General features: G+C 39.2%; 1 protein-coding gene across 12 annotated transcripts in view; it reads right to left on the bottom strand.

The window, feature by feature from the left end:
- Positions 1-24867, bottom strand: part of GRIN2B (glutamate ionotropic receptor NMDA type subunit 2B) — a 502860-nt gene that overhangs the window by 143855 nt on the left and 334138 nt on the right. For 11 of the 12 annotated variants that reach the window (XM_072798946.1, XM_072798943.1, XM_072798951.1 and 8 more), the window contains one exon: positions 13537-13620. The exons of the other annotated variant lie outside the window; for it this stretch is intronic. In XM_072798946.1, coding sequence (XP_072655047.1) covers positions 13537-13620 — 84 coding nt within the window. The remainder of the gene's footprint in view (positions 1-13536; positions 13621-24867) is intronic. 12 annotated transcript variants of the gene reach the window in all.

Below are 24867 nucleotides of genomic sequence, written 5' to 3'. Positions count from 1 at the left end.
GGCAAGATTTAAGCCTAAAAAGAGAGACTGAGGTCATTTATGAAGGTCTTGAACATGATGCTATATCTGTATAAATAAGTATCCAAGAAAAGTTTTGAAACAAGGCAGATAAGTAGATCCAATTACATTTTCTAATTAATTTTTTTGTTAAGAAAAATAATGCTTGGCATGAAGACAAGTTAAGGGGCTCAGAGTCTAGATAAGAGAGACAATGTGAATTTGAAACATAGTAGTGGAAACAGTGATTGAATGCTAGAAGACAATCTAAGAGACTATTGTGAACCAAGCAGATGGATGTAGAATGTGAAATGTAATGGATTTAACTGCATCAATTGTTCCTTCTCATTACAGGGAGAAAAAAAGCACAGCTCTAAGCTCTGCAGGCCACTCTCAAGTTATGACACCTTGCATTTATGACCTTTCTCATTATAACTATCACCTCCTTAGGACTTCAAAGTCAGTGATGAACTGACTGGTTCTTATTCAAATTGGAAGAGGAGGGAGAAGGAAGGCTTGGAGAGTCAAGAAGGAAACAGAGCTTGAGGTATTTAATAAAGACCTAGAAGGGGGGCAGCACAAGCATTTTCAGGTTGGAAGACCATGCTGGCAGGAGTATGGAGAATGACCTGAGGGACCAGCACCCCCCAAGTAATCTTTGCTATGTCTGACAAAAGTTATTTAACTATCTTGGAGTCTGCCTTTCTTTAGATTTGAGAATTCTGCTGTCTTTCACTGTTTTGGAGGCCTTTTAACTATTTTCATTATTCTTGCTCAGGCCCTCTCACAATCACCAGCATCTCTTTTACCTGGTGAGAGATAAGATTGTAGGATGACCTCAGTAATTTTTCCAAAGTCTACAACCTGACCTCCTCTCAAATGTTAGCATGCAGAGATACCAAATGATAGCATGCAAACAATTTGAAAAAGTTGCCCTAGGTGATTCTAGAATCTGCCTCCACCACACAGTTTCACCCCCAAATGAAAACTTCTACTTTAATGTGTGCCTGACCTATGCAGAGTGAGAAGAAAGACTGCACACCAATTTGATACTTCAATGAACTCATATGGACTCAGGCTCCCTCTCATTACAGCATCATATTACAGGACCATGTTTAAGTCATGGCTCACTGCAAATCTGGCTGTTTTTGCAGTCCCCTTCCATTCTGTTTTTCTGCAAGTCAACTCTTCATTATCAGCACTAACTGGAAGACAGAGAGGGCATATGTAACCAGAATCAACAGATAACTCCAAACCTTATTGTAGGCAAAGGGTTCAAAATTCTCTCCCACTGAGTTTTTGCAGAGCTCCTATCATGAAGCAAAACTTAATAATGCTTTAGCTGTTCTCTTTGCTCCTCCACACCTGCTGGTGGATGTCCTAACAAGAAGCAAAATGACCAAATCCCAGCAGGAGGGGTAAGGGTGAAAAGCAAAAGACCTAGAAACTTCACAAAGTGGATAATAAGTGCCTGAGTGATGGGGCTCTTGGAAAATCAGGCCCTGGTTGATGAGGCTTATTTTTCCCCCTACATGCAATGAAGACGAATCATCGAGCAGGTTTGCTCCAAGATGTAAATTCTGAGTTGCCATGAATTACTCCCACAACTCAGGAGAGAAGGAAAGAATGGGAAGAGCCTCAATTTTCACTTTTTAAATGTGTAACCATAACCTTAAAATTCATCCAATTCAGGAAGCAGCTTGTCTCTGAATGTGATGAAAAAAAAGTCTATTGAGTCTATCAGGGCTTCTGACACACTCACAGATGGTGCAATTAACATGTAGCTCTGCCTATATTCTGATCTTACCTCTTTCCCCCTTGTCATCGTACTAGCTTTGAGCAATACCTGATGTCATCTCTCTTTTTGTTCTATCCCTTGTTTTCTCTTCTGCGGGTGCTGTAGTCACTTGGGGTAGGGAACTTCATTTCTTTTGGCAGTGCCATTCTGAGAGAAGGCACTAGAGTGGAAAGGCTGGAATGATGGCCCAGCCTCCATGCTCCTTATCCCCAAAGTTTTTTTGTGTTTAGGGAGGAAATACCCACCAATGAAGCATTGCCTTTTAAAGAGATCTGAAGCAAATATGGCTTATGTGAACATTAAGTATATGCAGTGAAAACATGGTCTATGAGATAGTTTTTTTCTGTACTTCCCTGTGCATTTAAAGAATTTCATATTTTACAAATGTTTCACTATATGGAACGTAGACAACAAGCCTTACCAATTCTATTGTTCCACAGTTAATTAAAGCAGAGAATGCTGATTCTAAGAAATGCATTTTGCTGTTATATGGTATTTACTTCTGTTGGAAAACTAATCTTCCATGCCCAATTCAACATGTGCCCCTGAAACATGCACCAAAATAACAGGTAAGGTTCACTCTTCCATCTCATACGTAGGATGATAAATAGACCACTCTCGGATAGGTAGCATTTCTAAGTGAGAGGCTGGAACCTTATTCAGATGTAACCAAGTTGCAGAGAACAGGACAGTTTCTTCCAGCTTCAGCTTTTAGCCAGAGGTCACCTCTCCACCTCATTATCAGCCTTGTTCCAATGGTTTATGAGGCAATGAATGCATAATACACACTGCCAATGGAGGCACGTGCATGCTGCCCTGTACTGACACAGCCTGATGCAGGAGGACGTAATTTTACATTTAGGAATGTCTCTAGTTCCCAACAAATTCCTGCCTTGTGAAAACAATGAAACCCCCAAAAGGAGACTCCCTGTAGAAAAACAAAGCATCAGGAAAACAAATCCTTTTGTGGAGGCATGTAAATGTTAACTGAAGTTGTTTTGAGAGCACAATATCACTTTTGTATACAATAAAATGACATATGTGTGTCTGTAAAAACAAAATATATTTACAACATTTTGTTTTCTTCCATGTCTGGAAGAAAACATCCAAAATATAACAGTATTAGCTCTATGTGTGATAAAAATTTTTGTATTCGTCTCATACTCATGTAAATTTTCGTGTGTGTGTGTGGTGTGTGTGTATAAGTCATATTTTATAAACCAAAAAAAGGATCTACCTTCGTCATTTGCACAGCATATTACAAAGCAAATGAAAATTATTACTGTAATACACAGAAACTTGGAGAAAAGTCCATCCATCACAATATTGTTTGAAAAGCATTATGAAAAACTGGATGTACGCTATGATGGTGATTGTATAAAAACAGGTATTCATGAGGTCAAAGGCTAGAATAAAATTAAAATACTTGTGTTACAGTGGTGGGAATAGAGGTGAATTTTCTTTTGCCTCCAATTTTCCTTTGCTTCCATCAATCTTTCAAACTATGCATCATCTTAAAAATATGCAATTGGGATCCCTGGGTGGCGCAGCGGTTTGGCGCCTGCCTTTGGCCCAGGGCGCGATCCTGGAGACCCGGGATCGAATCCCACATCAGGCTCCCGGCGCATGGAGCCTGCTTCTCCCTCTGCCTATGTCTCTGCCTCTCTCTCTCTCTCTCTCTCTCTCTCTGTGTGACTATCATAAATAAATAAAAATTTAAAAAAATATGCAATCACTGTCCACTGACAATTAAATGGATAAAGATGAGACACACACACACACACACACACACACAATGGAATATCACTCAACCATCAAAAAGAATGAAATCTTGCCATCTGCAACGATGTGGATGGAACTAGAGAGTATTATGCTAAGTGAAATAAGGCAGTCAGAGAAAGACAAATACCATATGATTTCATTCATATGTGGAATTAAAGAAACAAAACAGATGAATATACAAGAAGGGAAGGAAAAATGAGATAAGATGAAAATAGAGAGGGAGGCAAACCATAAGAGACTCTTAACTATAGGAAACAAACAGAAGGGAGGAGGGGAAGGGGATGGGGTAACTGGGTGATGGACATTAAGGAGGGCACATGATGTAATGAGCACTGGTTACTATATGCAACTGATGAATCACTAAATTCTATCCCTGAAACTAACAATACAGTATATATTTACTAAATTGAATTTAAATAAAGAATTTTTAAAATATGTAATCATTACCATAGCTTATTAAATTGGTTTATATTGGGTTAGGACCAAGTACTTCAAGATATAGAGATTAGTTGGCTCTGAGAGTCAACCAGTAAAATTCAACCTATCATGGTTGAAATGAGCTTGCATACAACATTACTAGGGCTGTGGAGTTACAAAGACCTGAGCTCATGTCCCACCTGTGATGGCACTTACTATGCAGACCTTGGGTAAGCTGGCCTCTTAGAGGCCCCCTCTCCCCAAATACCCATGGTGTGATGATGTTTATGGGAGGGTGGGCATGGGGGATACAGAGAAACACATCTACACTGCCTAGCCCTAATAGGTAATTTAGAAATGGTTGCTACTTGGGCTTCCTAAGTCAAAGACTAAGCAGAGCCTAGAGCTCTTACCAAAGTCATTCTAAGGGTATAAGAAAGAAATATGCAAAAGAATCAAACAAAAAAAGACATGAAACTTGTTTCACAGCAATCTCTGAAGAAAGATTGAATTGACAAAGGAAACTTGACTGTTTGAAACCTATAAAAGAGCCAATCCATATGAACTTGACAATGACTTTCCTAGCACTGTAAAGGATTGCATCTGGAAAGACATAAAAATGTTTTTTTCTTGTCCAAATACATTTGGCAGGTGAGACTGTAATTGAGATAGGTACATCATAACTTTAGTGACACCTGCCCCTCAGACCATATAATTTGCTTCTTCCCCTTTATCTAGACCAGGGAATCTGGTCTACCAGGAATCTACTTAAAACTAGGCAGTGACAACTCCAGCATGTCAATAGAAAAGGAGTTCTTTGAAGAGCAACAATATGCAATCTGTGAGTGGGGAGGATGGGATGGGAGATGATGGCACACTGGGACTTTTAAAACATCATCTGCATAATAAATATACAATCTAAGTAGAACTAGTATATTTATTTGCCAGAGTTTAGAAGGGGGAATTGATAGGAATTTTAAGGAAGCCAAGTTAGCTCTTGGCCTATGTAATTTAGCTAGCTGTGGAACTTTCCTACAAGGAAGAGAATATAATGAGCAATCAACCAGTAGAAAATCTTTCTAATATATATTTTTAGTGAATATTGGAAGTCCATTAAAAATGGCCACAAATTCTTTAGCACTTCCTCTTTCAAGAAGTAGTCTACTTCTCCCCTCTTCCCCAAATTGGCTTGGACCTGTTTTGACCAAGACAATACAAAAGTAACATTGTTCTAGGTGTAACTAGCCACCCATGCCTTCTGGAAGCCCAAGTAGCCAAACAGACAGGCCTATGTGGAGGAGAACTGAGTCCCATCTAGTAGCCATCCCCCATTAGCTAACTATATGATTGTGCCATCTTGAAATTAGATCCTTCAGCTCTGGTCATCCTAACTGATGCCCCTTGGAGCTAAAATAAGCTCTCCCTGCTGAATCCTTCCCAAACTGTCAAACCATTAGCCATATGATTGTTGTTATTTTTAAACTAGTGATTTTGAAAGTGATTGGTTATGGAATAATTAATAATGGAAATTATTACAAACTGGCATCTGGTTATTACCTCAGTCTGTTATGAGGTTGGGTAAGATGGTTTATTGCCCTGATACTGACCAAATTAGAGAATAAAATCAAGATTGGGAGACTAGAAATCCAGCCAATATAAAGAAGTAAAAACTTCTGTTTAGCTTCTGCTCAGTACCCGACTAGCCTCCCTCTGCAATACCTTTTAATTCATTATTCAGTTAACTAATATTCACTTAATTATCAAACTATTATGTGTTAAACTCTAGGAATTCAGAGGCAAACAAAACAGACACAGTCCCTTTTTCTAGTAGACATCAAAGTTCATCTCACCAACTGCAACAGCAGAATCTGTTCTAAAGTGAATTTACTACCACTGCATAATCCAGGCCAGATCACAGTGGAGGGTCTGTCCTGCTGGTGAAGGCTGGCCTATACCACGAGAAGCCCAGAATGGCTCAGCTGAAATCTGCATGTTGAACTGCTATTACCAGTTCCTGTGGCTTCTCCTCCAGACCAGCACTCAAAGATCTAGGGGAGAACTATATTCATCCTCAAACACAACCTCAGTTCATGGTTCTCTGGACAAAACACAAATGTTTAAAAAAAAATGTTTCAAAGTAAAGCAGAGGTTTAGATTTGCTCTGAGAAGAATCCTTTAAAACCTCTTGAAAAATCCATATGCAAGTCCTCTACCAAGGAAGGGTAGCATCTTTAGCTATACAAATCAATACTGGTCAATTCACACTCCAAGAAGGTTGTTTTTTTTTTTTTTTTAATTTGAATAATCTCAGCAATAACAGAACCTTAGCAATTTGCCAACTAATAATCACTTTAAGATTTGTATAATGAATGTTTTATGACTCATGGACACATACCTCTCAGTTCTTCCATTATCATTCCCAGGAACTGTTTTCCATGGAGCCTTAGACAAACCCTCCTCAGCTTCTACCATCATTCCCACAGTAACAGAATCATAATTGTTAAAAATGTCTAATTTGATTAGCTAAAAAATATGCTTGCCAGGATCTTTCCCTTGAAGAGGAAATCTCAAGTATTCACTTTTTAGTTGATAACTTTATGTCAATCAAAACCGCTTAGATCCAAGGAGCACTTCATCGCATGATAACACAGCCAGAGCACGCACATGGCATCTGTGTGCTCAGAGATCTATTGGTTTCCTGATCTGCTCTCAGACTCCTGATTTTAGCAGATCAGGGATAAATGAAAACATATAGAGTGAAAATTGTCATAAGAGGCTAGGAACTAAACCAAGAAGCACAGCTATTAAATGGGCATTAGAATTTGAACACAGGAATAGATCCCATTAATCTGCCCTCCATGGGGGTCCGCACACTGATAACACAAGTCTATCTATCCCTGGGAGGCACTTCTGGTTATAAACCAGGGATTCAGCTCACTTCCAAAGCCCCATAGGAGGAGCTCAAAGAGAATTAACAGATCACTTCCCCTGAGCTCAAGAACACAGGAGAGCACAAACCAGCACAGCTGGAAGTACAGTTTTGGATTCCCATTTCCTTCCTTTCTATTCTCTCAGGCCCTGACTTCCCAGGTCCTTCTTTTTCCTTAGTTTGATGCCCCATGTTGTTTCAAGCTGTCCAAAGTTTCCAGATCTAGAGCTCTCTCTGGAATCTTTTGCAAGGTGCTCCACACTCACCGTCTGTTCCTCTCTTCCCTTCCCACCATGTGTTCAACTCCCATTCCTTAGAGCTAAGGAGGAAAGCAAACTACACATTACCAATTCATACCACGGGGAAGGCATATTACTTACAAATGTGTAGCAAGGTCCCCGCACAAATGCGGGAGGATCATCACACGAACATGGTCAATTGGTGTTTTCATCATGATGGTTTTCCAGCACATGGCAGTGGAGTGATCTGAGGAATGATACCTTTTTCCAACTTGCACAGATGTGACTTGTGGGCTAAACTGTTCAGCAAATCCCTGACAAATGCTTGCCTTCTTAGGGGTACAGATGTATTCAAACAAATTTCTAATTGGGAAAAAGCTTTAGGAAGAGATTTTGTGCAGTGGGTGGGCTTTTTAGTGATTCCACTGGTATCAAGTGAGCTGGAGGAGGAGAAAAGGAAAGGCTACTGGGCCTTAGTTGGCTGTAACAGGGGACCCCTTCCTGTGTGCCTACTCTTCACATTTGTGTTGCTATCCTAAAATCTTGCTGTTGTCTCACAACCTTATATTATTTATTTTTACATATGATGTGTTCACAGTAATAGATCAGAAAATGCAGTTAAGAGAAATAATGTCACCTTCCAGAGGTAACCCCAATATATGTTAGCGATTTTCTCATACATTTTCCAAGAATATGTAAATGAAATAGAAATATGTATCACATTATACACAACTGCTCTAACCTTGTGTTTTCACTTAATACTTTCATCTTTTCCACACACACACACGTAAGAATATGTAATATTTTTTAAAATTAATTTTTCTTTGAATGACTAACCAAAATTTGATCCCTTCATAATGGAAACTTAAAATGTTCAATTTATAAAAACTAGATAATCACCCTCCTCTGCATACCTTTATGCAGTTAACTTTTTCTTCATTTTAAGTAATGTTGATCACAACCTAAATCAATTTACTCCCAGCTGGCTCTTCCCACCCAATGAACACACACGTATATAAAAGGGTGAAAATGCACCGTTAATTGTGTACATACCTCTACATAGCCACTCGTATTCACAATCACATTCAGATTCCAACTTAAACTCACATGGAAACCCACCCACGTCACAGATTCAGGCATTTACTTGCCTCTGTCATCTAAAATGAGGTAGAGACTGTGGTGGGACTAGGGGTGAGCAAGGATGAAGAGAGGGTGGAGAGGAGTTCTGAAGGTGTGGGAGAAATGAAGGCAGGCAGGAATTTCTCAGAGACATGAAACAAGGGTTCACGCAGGTGGCATCTCCAGTTATGTAATGAGAAGAAGGCATTGTGGGTCTCAGCTAGGAAAGGTGTGATGCGGACACTGAGAGAACAACTGTGAGGTCTCTGCTCCAAGGGCACAATGGAGTGAGGAAGACCTCACCAGATAGGCATGTTACAGCCATGCAGGGCCATGGCCAAGGCCAAAGGAAAATGTCTCCCAAGGAGTCTCAGAGGAAAACAGAGCCACAGGTGAGAAAAATAGGAAGAATGGAGAAGGGCACGGGGTGATGAAGAGAGGAAGGATGTCATCCCTGTGAAACACACTGCTCAACTGGCCAATCCCTACACATGCAGTTACCCAGCCTCTCTTGATGACTCAAATCAAATTCTGACACAACTTACCTTATTCTGCATTCATATGTGTTTAGAAATATGCCAAAATAACACCTGCTGCATCACAGTCCTTCTTGGTCACCACATCATTCCTTGGTGCCATCCCAAACAGAGAAGCATCCACATATCCACCTAATCTGGAGTCCCCCTCTCCCTAAATCCTATTGGCATTGTCTCCAAGTAAATTCCTTACCTAACACTCAGACCCCACCCCTAATTCCATCTATTCCTATGAGATTTCTTCTCCCTATTCATTTCCATGTCTCTTTCTGTCAAATGGAGATAAAGTAGCATATGCATCATAGCACTGCTATGAGAGTTCAATGAATATATGTAGAATTTCACCTGGGATGTTGTAAAAGCTCAACGAATTTAACTATTATAACAATTATTTCCTTGTTTATAAATAAAATGCATGTCACTGATACTTGCCATTCCTCATCTTCTACTTAGCACCAAATTTTGAGGAGCCAGTTTCCTCTTATCTGACAAATCAGTGCCAAATGACTGATTTCAATGGAACATTCCCACAACTGATACTTCTTAGATTGTCCTTCTCCAACGTCCAAGTGTCATCACACCAACATACTTTGATTGGACCATCCTACTCATTCTTTTCCTTTTCCTCTGATGGTACTATGCCATCTCTACCCATATTTGCATATTCACAGTACTTCACACAGTGCTTTATACATAGGAAGTATACAATGAATGTTGAATTTTATACCCTTGCTCTCCAACATTGGCTTATCCCCATTACCCACTATAACTTCTCCATAAATCACAAAGCCATTTCATGAGCAAATATATATCATACACTCTTACAGTTATTTGTAGCAATCACTACATCTATTATTTCAGATTCTTTGGACAAGGTACTCTTTTTTTAAAGATTTTATTTATTTATTCATGAGACACACACACACACAGAGACAGAAGCAGAGACACAGGCAGAGAGAGAAGCAGGCTCCATGCAGATATGGGACTCAATCGATTGTGGGACTCCAGGATCACACCCTGGGCTGAATGCAGGTGCTCAACCACTGAGCCACCCAGGTGTCCCAAGGTACTCTAAAATACATTAGGGGAAACACTCCCAAATTGCTAAGACAAAAAGGGAGTGGACAACATAAGACATAGTGTCTTTTCTCCTCTGGGTCTATAATTTACAAGTAATTTCATGAAAATTCTCATGAAAAGCATATAACTATGTTCACAGGGATTCAAAAGAAGCATAGGTATACCACAATGAGATTAAGTCTGTTAAAACCATAAAAAATTTTAAAAATGGATGTGTTACCAACATCCCTACCTAAAACTTAGTCCTAGCATCAGTTATTTTTACTTCCACTAAAAATGGCCCATGAATGTTTTCACATTGAAAGTCACCAATGAGATCTCCCAAATAGTTATTTTGTATTCAGTCCAAATTTCTGTTCATTATAGGAATTATTTTCAAATAATGTAAAGAAACTCAATAGTTCAGAGAACTTCAATAAAGATAGCTAAAGAAATGGAAATAACCCTTATGATGAATAATATAAGAAGCTGGAGTTGCTTAATTTAGAGAGGAGAGGTAGAAAGGTGATGAGATTTTTGTCTTCAAGTTCATGAAGAGTTGTTAGTAGCACTGTAGTAATCATTTGCTATCCATGCCCAGAGTGGATAAAACAGGAGAAAATAAATTAAGTTACATTAGGAAAGACTTCAATTAGACATAAGGAAGTACCTTCCAGCTGATTAATTACTAGAATGAACTACCTGAGGGAGGCTGTCAGACTCTATCTCTAGATTGCTCCAAAGAGATAATGAAAAAACCCTCCATCTTGGCAGGCTTTGGAAATCACCTACCTATAGGCATAATGACCTCTGGAGGTCCTCTCCACTTATTTGATTTGATGACTCTCAGAGTGTTTACTGATCACAGAAATATACTGGAACTGGCAAAACGCTGAGGATCAATAAGGCTGAGGAAAAGTGGGGATTAGCAGTAGAATTAAGTACTGAATAGACATCCAAGTGCCATCCTCCAAAGCAATCATATTCTAGCACTGTCAAGATCAAAAGAAAAATGCATAAACCCATACTTTCCCAGTGGGAGACTAAATGATTAGAAACAAAATAAAGTTTCTTCAAATGACCCAAGCAGAACTCAATCAGTAGAGAAAATAAAAAAGCCAAAGTAGACTCATTACTTAACCATATTTTCCAGTACACCAACATGCCACCTACAGATATAAAGTCTCAGCTTTATATGGACAGCAGTATTTCCCCCAAGTCTCACATGTTTTCTCCTCTAGCCTGAGCTTTTATAATCCATCCCTCCTTCCTCCAGCCGTATCTGATTAAAATCCTAACCACTTTTAAAATCTCAACTCAGATGCTACCTTCTCTATAAAGATATTTACCAAATTCCCCATGCTGGAGTACATATCATCATTTACCATATCACTGCATTTGTACTTCTGTCACTGAACCCATCAGATCCCTCGTTTCCTCAGCTCTGCAAGCTACAGAAGCAGACAATTGGCAGTTGACTATAGTAGAAGAAGTGTTGGCCTGCCTTATCCTAGGCCCAGATAGCTCCCATGGCTGTCTTCCCTCCCTTTGATACAGGCTCCCTGGACATGGTTTCCTTTCCTCTCCACTTAGGAACCTGCACCACAATCATTAGCCTTTGTTAAACCTCTTTTTGAGCCTGGCCATGGAATGGAAACCAATCTCTCCAACCCTTTACTTCTTGCTGCCTATAAAGGCAGTATATAAATCCCTTTTCTGTTCAAAAGTATTTTCTTAATCACAATGGCCATGCAGCTAAGTGGGAATTAATTTTTAAAACACAGATTATAATAAAAATGAAAATGTCCCTATGGTTTTGGTTTGGCTCCTTAGCAGGTTTCCCTCCTGAGATGGTAAATGGAAGTCTCATTTTGCTTTCATTCCTGAAGAAACTACCAATATCAATCTGGTCACCTCTCACCCTATTAACAACAGCCTTGTAGTCTTTTTACATCCTAAAGAGATTTACTCAAAGGAAAACAGTAGATTTACCCTAGCATCAGGTGACAACTTGGAAAATCTCCATACCGGATAATAGCCAGTTAAGCAGGCCTCCTCACACTCTGTGAAGAACATATTTTAAATAATGGTCTGTGACTCTGGAGAAACTTCTGACCCCCTTTCCATATTCAATCCCTACATCTTCTCCCTGAATTCAACAGTTATGACACCAAAGAGCTGCAGCTACTCTGAGATATCCACTGGAAATATATTTATATAGTTTCCAAGGCATTAATATCACCTCCCCACAGTTCTTAGAATGTTGCAGCTATCTAAAGAAAAGTTAGTGTTTTATCAGTGGACAATTAAGGCATGGGCTTTTTGGGGTCACTTTTTATTTTCTTTTTTTTTAATTTTTATTTATTTATGGTAGTCACAGAGAGAGAGAGAGAGAGGCAGAGACATAGGCAGAGGGAGAAGCAGGCTCCATGCACCGGGAGCCTGATGTGGGATTCGATCCCGGGTCTCCAGGATCGTGCCCTGGGCCAAAGGCAGGGACCAAACCGCTGCGCCACCCAGGGATCCCTGGGGTCACTTTTTAATAATTTATTCAGTCTCAGGGGTTTCCTTATTCTGACATTATGTCTTTCTACATTTTGTTGCAAACTGATGGTGATATTTGTTTATTTGTTTGTTTATTTAAATTCAATTAATTAACATATAATGCATTATGAATTTCAGAGGTAGAGTTCAGTGATTCATCAGTCTTATATAATACCCAGGGCCCACTGTATCACATATCTTCCTTAGTGTCCATCACCCAGGTACCCTCTCCCCTCCAGCAACTCTCAGTTTGTTTCCTATGATTAAGAGTCACCTATTTGGTGCAGTGCATGGGCTAGATGGAGAAGGAAAATATATAAAATGTGGATGCCTGGTGGACAGTAGAGTGAAAAAAAAATGGACTGATTTAGGTTTTTGGAAATTTGGTGGGTGGGGGGGATGATATTTCTATTCAATACCTGAAAAGAAGGAATGAAGAAGATAAAACTCTCCAGTTAAGAAATGATGCACTGAGAATTGGTAACAAGTATAATATTGAGCAAGGTTATTGGGTGAGAGGAACAGGCTTCTGGGTCCCCCACAGAGCTCTGGTACAGAGTTTCTCTGGTGTGGATCCAAGCTGAGTTCCCAAGCAAAGCTACAAAACTGATGGATGTGGTGTTTTGGTCTGCAGACACCAAGGAGACCCAGGCTTTATACAGCAGGAGTAAGGCTGAGTAGGCAGAGATTCAGCAGGCAGAGTTGTGTCAAACTCAGTCTAGTTGTGTCCAAACTTAGTCCAAATTTACCAGATCAAAGGTCAACAGTAGCAAAATTAATAAGGTTGCCAATGTACCACAGCCCATTAGAATTGGTTTTGGAATTGAGCTGGCAATTATAAGATTCTCTGTGACAGGTTGGGGAATAAGGAAAGTCTATGTGTCCCATGATTTTTATCCTGCCACATGTAAAACAGCTCTGTGGGAGTACTATTACTCCCACTTTACAGAGTAAACTGGGCTTAACTTGAGGAAGGTTAAGAAAAGTCACCTGTGAAGCCCATATAACCTCAAGGTCTATGATATTATCCTTTTCTATTTGAAGATCATTTTTCTTAATAGAAAAGATGGAAGGAAAATAGGAATGGAGTATTTCTGCTTTCGTTTGTCCACTTACACAAAATCAACAGCCCTGTGAAATGGTCCCTTCTTTTGGTTATTCTTTTTTCTCCAAATCTTGTTATCTTTACTGTCTCTGCATCTGAAGAGGAGCAGAGAAAAAATATTGAATCTATGTTTTTAATCACCTACAATATGCTAAATAAATGCTTTCTATATTTTCCCTTATGAAATAAATGTTATTTTCCCATTATACAAAAGAAGACACTGATCCACAATAGAGAGGTTAATCAACTTATATAAGGTCACAAGTATTGGTCATTCTAATTATCTTCTAGCAATATTGCTATTATTCCTTGTTTGTCAGATTGTTTTTCATTCATTCCAAAATATTTATTGAATGCCTTTGATATTTATTTTTCCAGACACTGTTCTGAGTACTTGACACACACTGGTAACATAACAAAGAAAAAGCTCTTGTGAAGCTTAAATTCTAATGGTGGCAACCAGACAGTAAATAATAAATTTAGATACATAAATGAATGTGAGTTTTCTTTTAGCCTGTGAATGTAGGCTTTTGAAATTCAAGCTTACTGGTTCTGGTTCCAGGTAAAATGAAACAAATGCCCACTTTTCTTTCCCACTAAACACAACTATAAAACCTAGACAGAAGGGGTGAAATAGCTATTTGAGGTTTCTGAAAATCAAATATCATCATGCATATTGGGAAGAACACCAGATTCAAAGCAACACCAAACTTAGCAAGGCTCAGAATCTTATAATATTCCAAATATCTGAATACAATCTAAAGTGACTCATAATACGCATGAATACCATGAAGACCTCAACTTATATGGAAAAAGACAATCAACAGATACCAACAATGTGATGACACAGATGTTGAAAGATTTTAGAGCAGCTGTTATAAAAATTCTCAAATAGGCAATCAAGAACACTCTTGAAACAAAAGTTAAAATAGAAATCAAATGGAAATTTTAGCACTGAATAGCCAAAATAAAAAATACCCACCAAATGGAAGCAGTGACCAGAATGTCAGTGGTAGAAGAGTCAGTCACTTAAAGGTATTTCCTCCTTGGAGCTCTAAGTACCATACCAGATTTAGGTGGCACCATGGTGCCTTCTCTAAGCTTCTAAGTTCTGATAACCACAACCCTAGATCCAGGAATTAGAGCTGTTTCTAAAGGAATTACTTTTCACTATTCCCTTTTTGTTCTTTCAGCCTTCTAATTTCCTGTATCATATTCCCTCTGTCGGCTGAAACACTTCTATATTTACAGTGGAAATGTAAAATTATACAACCACCTTGAAAAATGGCTTGGCTATATCTTACAAAGTTAAATATATACTTATCCTATGACCCAACAATTCTACCCCTGGGTATTTACCCAAGAGAAATGAGAACATATGTCCACAAAAGGATATGAATGAAAATGTTGACAGTGTTTTTATTCATGATAGCCAAAACTAGAAACAACTCAAACGTTCATCAACAGAAAATAACATACTCTAATATACTTATACCATGGAATATTAGCCTAAAAACAGAACTATTGATAAATGCAAAAAGATGGTTGAATCTCAGAACATTATGTTAAAAGGATGCCAGACACAAAAGAGTACATGTCACATAACTGCATTTATTTGAAGTTCTGAGACAGAAAAAATTTATAGTGAAAGAAATCAGATAATGGTTACCTTTGTGTGATAGGGATAGTAGTGGTAGGTAAGAAATTGACTAGGAAGTGGCATGAGACAAATCTGGCAACTAAAATATTCTATATTTTGATAGGGGTGTGGGTTATACCCATGAAAGCATTTGTCAAAAGTCACTGAATACACATCTAAAAGATACGCTGAAATATTTAGTGTGCTTTGTTTTCATTAGAATCTTATCTTTAGATGATATGTTAGTCTCTGAAAATCAAGTCAAGCCAGTCTTTTCTATTGACTTTTGAAATATTTTTTCAAAAGTATAGGGCATATGTTTTCTAACTTCAAAATTTTAAATCCTAAGTTAATATGATCATTATCTCCCAAAGTTCTAGCCACCTTTACATCTTCAAACAGTTCTTGGACATAACTTCTCTTGGTGCTTAATTTACATTCGGGATATGTTATACTATAAATATTTCTTCATTTCAATTTATTTCACTTCAATAAGTGACCATATCTGTGTGCAAGGCAAGGTGCTAAGTAGCATAAGAAATCCAAAATAGCATATAGTCTTCTCTTCAAGATGCTTACCAGCTAGAGTAAGATAGAATATAATTTTTAAAAGTATAACAGGTAATCAACAAGATAGAAAACATTCACAATAAATTTGAGAAATATTGGGTGCTTCTTTTAACATCTTTGGTTGAAAGGCATTCTACATTAATAACATGATTTTTTTTTACTCCCACTCTCAGTCCATTTGATGTGCTTACTTTTATACTTGTAGCAATCATAATTAGCAGACATTGATGATTTCATTCCCCCAAATCTCCATTCCTATTATTCCTAATAATTTTAGCAAGTGATCTTCAAAGAACATTGACCTTAATGGTTCAGACCTCACATATTTAAGAGATCCCCAGCTTACATAAGACAAACGTATGATTTCCCCCACTAAAGTGGCACCAGCTCCTTTCCAACAGAATCATAGAATCTAATTATCCTGAAAATTATCTAAGCAGAATTCAATATTCATATTCTTCCAATGAAAAGGCAGCCAACAATTACTTCTTTCCTAGGAATGAGCCATCAGTGTTTGTAACATACTCTTAATAGAACAAGAAGTCACATGTGTCCATATTTCATTCTACATGTAAAATGAAAATTCTGTAAGTGAACAACTCATAATCTGGCTGTAGTTTTTGCTACTTTTCCTTTTTTTAAAAAAATCACTGTCACCAATGTTTAAGAAAAAAAGAGGATGGGGCAAAAGTGGGTGCTATAAAGCTTACACATTTGGAAATCTGGATTTACAAGATCCTTCCTTCTTCTGAACAAAAGCTTGACATCATTACCAATCACACAGAGCTGTTAGGCTGCCTGGCTGGAGTTTTCAAGATGCTCTGTTATTAGAGTTTTGTAAGGATATTTTCCTTCCTCCAAAGGACTCATCTTACCGCTCCTTTGTGACCTAAAGGGTATGTAATTTTCAGCTTCTGTTTAGCATTAACAAGCTGGGTATTGTCTCTAGCCCTATATTCCATAAACAAAATCTCTAAAACTCCAACTCAGAAATTAAATAGATTCTAAAAATGTATCCTATATCACTCAACCACTCTGTCTCTCAGAAAGTAGGTGAGAATAAGATTCTCTCCATCCTGTTGCCCTCCCCACCCCATCACTGTTGATGGATAAGAGATGTCAGCTTGTCAAGTCTTATTGGGTGCTACCTGATGTAAGTCCACACTCAGGCAGCAAAAATCTGTTTGCAGTCAGCTCTTTTAATAACTTCCAGCAAACAGGAGGAAAGCAGATCTATTCAGTAAAATGCCTCCTCTGATATGGTGGGGAAAAAGGTAGTCCATGACAAAGGCTTGATATGGAGAAGATTTTTAAACAAAGAATAGTTCTTTCTTTACAGAAACTGGAGAGAAATAGTTTCTTTAGGGATTTGGGAATTCTAAGAAATTATGTTTCTATGCTTATGATTTAAGTTCACCTAGACCTGAAGCTCTTCAAAAAGGAGGTCATATCTTATCCATAAAATATCCCCATTCCACAGAGTCCTGCTGAGTCCTAAGCATTCTATGGGTTCTAAACTTTGATGAATAGTATTGATGCTGCTCCTTAATCTCAAGCCCAAGGGTACCCAGCCTTCCATCTACCTCAAAATGAGTAAGATAAACTAGAAGATCAAATGTTCTGGGAATATATTTCTGACATAAAGCATCTAATTCTTTGAAGAACCAAATTAAAGAGTTTTCTCCAAGAGACTTCAGAATTCTAAGAAATATGTTTCTATGCATTATAGCCACATTATTGATTAAATTAGGTGCCAAGCTCCTGAAGATAATGGTCTAATCTTTTTGACAAACATTCTCCTTCATCATACCTAGAGCATTGCTGGTGTACTATGGGTCTTACAGTGCTAAATACTGAATGGTAGTGGAGGTTATGATGGTTATAGTAATGGAGACAATGATGCTTACTAAAAAGACTAAGCAAAAAAATTTTTAAATGACTGGATAGAGTGACCTGAGAGTTATTCTGAGAATAATTACTATGTATGTATATTCATTCATTCACTTTTCTGAACCCTCTCGGCTATCACTCCCGAGGTAATACTCACCACTTCTAGAATATAGATGTGGCAGAAAGTGAATTCCAAAAGTCTAGCTAACAGCATTGAAGTTAAACTTATTACATTATTTCACTGTGAAATATTATTCTTTCTGGTTAGAATAAAATGACTACCAAAGTTCTTAATAATATTGGACTATTCCGAAATAGTCATGCATAGAAGGTTAAAGAATTGTCTTTGGGGGTGCCTGGGTGGCTCAGTCGGTTAAGCATCTGCCTTTGGCTCAAGTCATGATCCTGGAGTCCCTGAATTAAGCCCCACATGGGGCTTCCTGCTCAGTGGAGAGCCTGCTTCTCTCACCCTGCTCATGCTCGCTCTCTCTCTCTCTTGCTCTCTCGCTCTCTTGCTCTCCCTCTCAAATAAATAAAATCTTAAAAAAAGAGAAAGAACTGTCTTTTTTTCTTCATCCTTCAAGACAAGAAACGTGCAATCAACATTTAGTAAAGGTTTTGAATGAATACCTACATGACTGTAAAATGAATGAATGCACAAGTAAGTGAGCAAATGAACAAATGGCTCCTTGAACTCTATTTCTCTGCTTATTAGAATATTTATTACACAGGTAAAGTCACATTCTATGCTTATGTTCTAAAAGAACTGTCTCAGGGAAAACTGAATGCTGCTCTTTCAAGTGAGCAATACAAGACTATATGAGCTCCAGAAGTATATTGCAAAAATGACCCCTTGATGACAAAGCAAAAACAACTTGGTCACAATGATGTCATAGAGCAAGTTTTTTTAAAGACATTATAATTTTCATGTCTATTTTAGCCAGAAGATTTATGGAAGAAAAGAATTTGATCCCTATGCGAAGTGGTAATGGAGGTGTGTTCCTTCCAGTGTTCACTTACTTCCCCTAAAATATTTATTCCTAAGTCATTAACCTGTCCATAATGATCTGAGTCCAAAGTGATGTAGCTTGGACAGTCACACAATCCTCTCTGCAGAGTTACAAAAAACAAAACAAAACAAAACAAAACTACAACTAAGGTATTAATAGATGGCAGGTAACTAAGCCACCGCCAGGTTGAAAACTCCCGGGAATAAGAATATCTAATTTACTGCTGTATCTACAGCAAACCTAATATAAAGTTTTGAATGGAGCAACCTCTTAATAAATATCCCTTGATTAAATGAAGACTAGGGTGATGCAACAGGCAACAAATACTGTGTAAGTTTAGAGACAAGAGAGCACAGTGTGGGGAGGTGAAGACTTCATGAAGGACATGGGGCTTAAGTAACATGATTTGACTCATCTGTAGAACTTAAGAAATTAAACAAGTGAATAAAGGGAGGGAAAAAGAGACAAACAAAAAAAGACTCTTAGCTATAGAGAATGAACTGATGGTTATGAGGGGGGAGAGGGGATGGGTAATACAGGCACTATGAGGATGGTATTATGGATACACTTATCTTGACTCACACTAATACATGGAACTGTTGAACCGCTATATCATATACCTGAAACTAATATACTAATATAACATTGTAGGTTAACTACTAACTACACCGGAATTAAATATATATATATATATATATATATATATATATACTAAAAAAATGGCCATGCTGTGAGCCAATACTACTCTGAGTGTCTGATATGGAAAGGTCCATAACAATCAGACAACAGCACCTTACCCAAGGTTTTTCTAATGTTCAATATCTTACCCTTTCAGAGGGACCATGGTTGAACAGGCCACCGGCTTTGCTGTCACAGCAGATGAAGGTAGATGAAACAGGACATGCTTTGGAAGACAATGCAGTGAGAAGCAGTACTACATAAGAGATCGATGCTGAAATTTCAAGGATGAAAGACAAGGGTATGGGATGAAGGTGGAAAAGAAAGGTAGAAAGAAAGAAATGCTTTCAATGAAAGAAATTCTCTGTTCTTACAGTTTTAGGTGAAGGACTAATCTGTCCTATGGGGATGAATGCCATAGAATATTCTTTTAAGACAACACAAAATAGAGCAGGATTTAGAACTGTCAAGCATCCCTATCATTCTACTCCTGTTCTGTCCACACGCAGTGGTGTTAGTTTTCCATCTTTGGCCTTTGTCACTGAGACAGTCCTTCCTATTCATCACATCAGAGTACTGTGTCTATTCTGATGGGACTAAATACTCAAAAGCTTGGTTCTTTGATCACAAGAATGAGAAACTACATAAAAATACTAAATTTTGCACAAACATAGAAAACAAGAGTGAATTTCATCTGAAGGAGGGACAAGGGAAAGAGGGCTAGCATTTCTTATCTAAGAAGCATATTATGCATTATATTAGGCTATATAATATATATATACATATAAAGATAATAGATGTATCTGTATATATGTGTATATTTTCATAATGACTCAAACATCATAGAAATCCTTGAAAGAAGGAATTAATATCTCTTTTTTGCAACTGGTAAAGCTGAGGTATGATAGTTTTATACAAGTTAAATAGGTAGTAGGTAGATCTGGGATTCAAACAAGGTCTGGCTGACTCTAAAACATACTGCAGCTCAGAAAATAGGCAGAGCATGGCAATTCCTGGTGATAAAACAAAATTCTGATTTAAGATAAAAGCAAAGATCATTAGAGTTAAACTCAGAAAGCTCTGCTTGGAATGCTATTGCCATTGCCAGTCCTTGGGCAAGTTTCTGAGTTAGCCTCAGTTTTCTCCTCTGCAAAATGGTAGAACAACAACTGACATCAAGGCATCACAACTAAATATGGTATCTTTATAAATGTGCCCAACACTGTAGCTGGTACAGTAGTGCTCCTGGCACATCATCTGAACCCAGTAGGCATTCCATAAATATGTGTTGGATGATAATGAAGCAAAAGTGAGAAAACCCACAAGAACCACTCCTTTTTTCAAAACTATAACATATGGTCAGCTTATTCTTAAGGATTTCCGATCTCTCAGAAACCTCTCTACCTATGCCTTCACTGTCCTAAATCAAAACTAAAAAATACAAAAAGCACAGGAGGTGGAGGTGAAAGCACAGTCCAGCAGTGGGTGGGAGTCCAAAGTGTAAAACAAACTTGTCCTTTTTCTACAAATCACTATCTCTTTGTCCCTGGAGGTAGCTTCCCCTATGGCCACAGTTTCCTTTAGAGTAAATAAAAGTCGGCAAATCCCAGAGGGAGCACAGGGGCACTCTTGGGTCACTTCCTTATTTTTTTCTGTCCCGTCTTTCCTCTTCTCTTCTCTCTTCCATGACCTGCTTTGTCTCTTGAATCTATAATGATGATTTCCTGCTTCTCCTTATGGAAGGAAAGTCTTTGGTCTCTTACGAGCAACCACTTCCTCTTTATGCTTTACATGGTCCCCCACCCCCACCCCAATGCCTTCCTCTAGGACGCCCCGCCCCCCCCATCTCACACACACACACACACACACACTCTCTGTCTTCCACCAGATGGAGATTCAGCTGTGGCACCTCCTGTATACTTCTCTAAAAGAATGGGGAGGGAGCATCAGTTCCCAGAACACCTTTGTCACCTGTGGGCCACACACGTTGCTCTTCCTCCTCCTTTTCACTCTTTTTTTTTTTTTTAAGATTTTATTTATTTATTAATGAGAGATACAGAGAGAGAGAGAGGCAGAGGCACAGGCAGAGGGAGAAGCAGGCTCCATGCAGGGAGCCTGATGTGGGACTTCCATTGCAGGTCTCCGGGATCAGGCCCCCCAGCTGAAGGCGGCGCTAAACTGCTGAGCCACCCAGGCTGCCCTCCTTTTCATTCTTAAAGTAAGGAGACAAAGCCTCTCAGGCTGATCATTCAAGAAACTCAATGAAGAGTATTTTAAGGAGAGAATCACAGCTGTAAAAGTCCACACAAGCTTTCAGGTGCTAAGCAGGAAGTGCCAAGGAAAAAGGGGCAAACACCCGGAACAAGGTGGTTTCACTGATGAATAGGTAAGGTGTGGGGGGAGAAGTAGGAGTTGCTGCTGGCTTATACCCAAGTGTACATCACTTGCTTTGCCCTACAGCATTTTATGGTGTTAGAAAGCTTCTCTAGGAGTATCCCATGGGACTAGAGATGGCAAAAATGTAAATAAGAGGAACTATAATGTTGCCTTCATAGCAGCTTCTAAAGAGGATCCAATGCCCCTTTTGGCAACTACATGACACCCTTTGTAGTCAAACTCTGTCACATGAGGTTAAGTAGTGTAAAGAGGAGAATGTTAATGCAACACAGGGCTATCACTGATTATGTGGCTTTGGTGTATTTCATTTTAAAAGGGGGTAGAGTCACTGGTTCCCTTCATGCCATAAGTGGAAAGAGAGGAGAAAACAGGCTTCAATGAGTACCCATCTCTCTCCAGTTCAGACACATGCATGATGACAAAAAATCCCTTATCTACCAAGCCTCCCACTCTAAATTATACAAGAGTACTGCCCTGCCTACTTTGCTCAGACACATGCTCAGTCTCAACTACTCATGATATTAGAAGCCACCATTCACCCACACACCTGTTTTCACATGCACAAATCCTCCCCAACTAGTCCCTCACTGAAATCACTTCCAGATGTACTATCACCCATCATCACTCATCTTCTTCCATTTCCAGAGCCAGAAGCTAACCTACACCCACCATCCAATAGGGGAGACTGTCACTCCTGCATACAACTCACCACTCCTAGCTCCCAGCAACCTCCTGCACACTGATCCACTCACTTCCTGAATCAATCCTCTGTTTAAATATGTGCCCAGTGCATCCTGTCACTCATATATGGTATTTGTTTGCTTTCTTCCATTCAAATGAACACTCAGGTGTAGACCTACACCTTAATCCACTTGTTCACGCTAATCAAACAAGTGTCAATAAATCATTTTGCTATAAATTCCAAAGCTTGGACATAGCTCCTTTTTAGGCAAAGTGTCTAAATTCTCCAATAAATTTTAACAAGTATTTGTTTTCATATGGCACTTTAACCAGGAAAAACCCTTCCTAACAAACAAATGACAGTAACGGTCTGGTGTACCACCATATTACTATAAGAAGCGACACAGAGTAAGACAAATACCATATGACCTCACTCACACGTGGAACTTAAGAAACAAAACAAATAAGCAAAGGAAAAAAAGAGACACACCACAAAATGGACTCTTAACTAACGGTTATCAGAGGGAAGGTGTGTGGGGGAAATAGAGAATGGTTATTAAACAGTATACTTATCATGATGAGAAAAGTAAAATAGTAAAAAAAAAAAAAAAAAAGGAGGGGACACAGTGGCACTTGAATAGGAGACCACCATACTACCAAGTTCAGGGTTTCTAGCAAAGCCAAAGCCACGCTGGCATTTCTGGTCATTATCTGAATGGTACCAATGTAGGTAGGCTGGGAGATTTGGTAGTACAAAAATGAAGAAGTTCCTGGAAAAATAATTCGTTTTCTCAATGAATGAGAAGGCAGATTCACCAGCAGAGAGTGCTAGTTAGAGAAGATCCTTAGGTCTGAAGTGAGAAGAGAGAGTGTGAAGTTATTTTGGAGTGGGAGAAAGTGAACGTAGTAGGAAATGTAGCGGGAGCTGGGTGGGACCAAGTCACAATTCGAGATCCACCGTCCTCATGGCTATGCTCCCAAAGCCTGGAGAGAAACCGAGTTGCTGAACTGCTTCAAGGCAGACATGAAGTAGGCGGCTGGTTTCACGGAGGCTGAGCATGAGCACCAAGTGGTGCCCCCTTTCAAGTCCCCCCACCCCCCACTCTTCTAGTCATGGACAAGGGGACCATTTGTGCTCAGGCTTCAGCCAGCTTCACATGGTGCCTCCTCTCAGGCACATCCTGTCCAGCTCTGGCTTCTTGCCCTGGGGCTTCCCTGCTGCCATGATGCGTACTACTAGATGCAATCTAGAAGTGTGGGAGAGTAAATGGGAGCAGAAAAATAAATGCTTCCCCCTGTTGTCTTTCAGTACACAGTTCTAAAACGCATTTTTAAAGACTTCTTAGAGGATTCTGACAGGATGAAGGATCACTTGCCCTCAGCAATGCTCAACCCAATAATGTATCCTTGTATCAATTTTCTCTCCTTCCCTGTTGCATTTTTCTGGTCCCCAACTCCTATTTCCTTTTGAATCATTTAAAACAAACCAAAACAAACAAACAAACAAAAAACCCTACCTACACAGAAGTCTTTACCTAAGGCTCTACCTTCAAGAGAACTCAGGGTAAGATTATTCATAGGAGTAGCTTCAACAAAGACCCCACTGCTGGATGTGAATTGGGTAGTGGTAACTCCTAGCATGCGTCAGCACCAGGAATACTAAGACTCTCAACTGTGATGGACTGGGGTGAAGTGGAGGCAGAGGGTGATGTATCCTGTTGCATGAGGCTCTGTGAAATATCTGCAAGTCTTGAAAAAAAGAAACTGTAAGGGTCAAGTTAGCCAACTGTCAACTAGAGGTATTCTGTGAAATCCAGAGTCTTCCAGGTCCTGTTTAAGGATACTTGCATCTCCTGTGGCCACAGGGCAGACTGCAGAAAACCAGACCCAGGAACTACCTGGAGCAGTGACAATACTGCAAAAGAGACTCAAAGCACAATTTGGAATATCTCCTATGTGAAAACCCTAATTGGAAAAGAAGGGGAGCCTGAGACCCACAGGGGGACATTTGGGTACACAATGAGGGAAGACTTGTTTTTCCCAAAACCTCCAAGGTGCCAAGAGAAGCTCCTCCCCCATTGCCAGAAGAAACAAACAAACAGATGTCAAACCATCTTAGACAGTGTGCAAAGACCAGTGTGCCTTTCAGTAGGACTCCTGTCCTTCCAGATACAATCCCCGTCTCCCTTCATTCCCTACAGGCCAATAACTAGAGTCAGGTCATGCACAAGTACAGCTGGAAAACACAGCTCCTGGCAGGAGGCAAATAGCTAGTAAGAAACAGCTTACATATGAAGGAATTGCAATGGAGAGCCCTGGCCTATATAGATCCCTGCAGAAAGCAGGGAGCACACATGGGAGCAGATTTTGAGGGAGTGAGAGCGGGATATAGAATTTATTGGCCTGGGAGTACTTTCCTGTGAATTAAGGGTCAAAGGTCTGGCAAAGACTCCTAGAGGCACTCCTAACATGTTAAT

The sequence above is a fragment of the Canis lupus genome, chromosome 25, assembly GCF_048164855.1.
Source record: "Canis lupus baileyi chromosome 25, mCanLup2.hap1, whole genome shotgun sequence".
Classification (NCBI taxonomy): Eukaryota; Metazoa; Chordata; class Mammalia; order Carnivora; family Canidae; genus Canis; species Canis lupus.
This window is presented reverse-complemented; position numbering and strand designations above follow the sequence as displayed.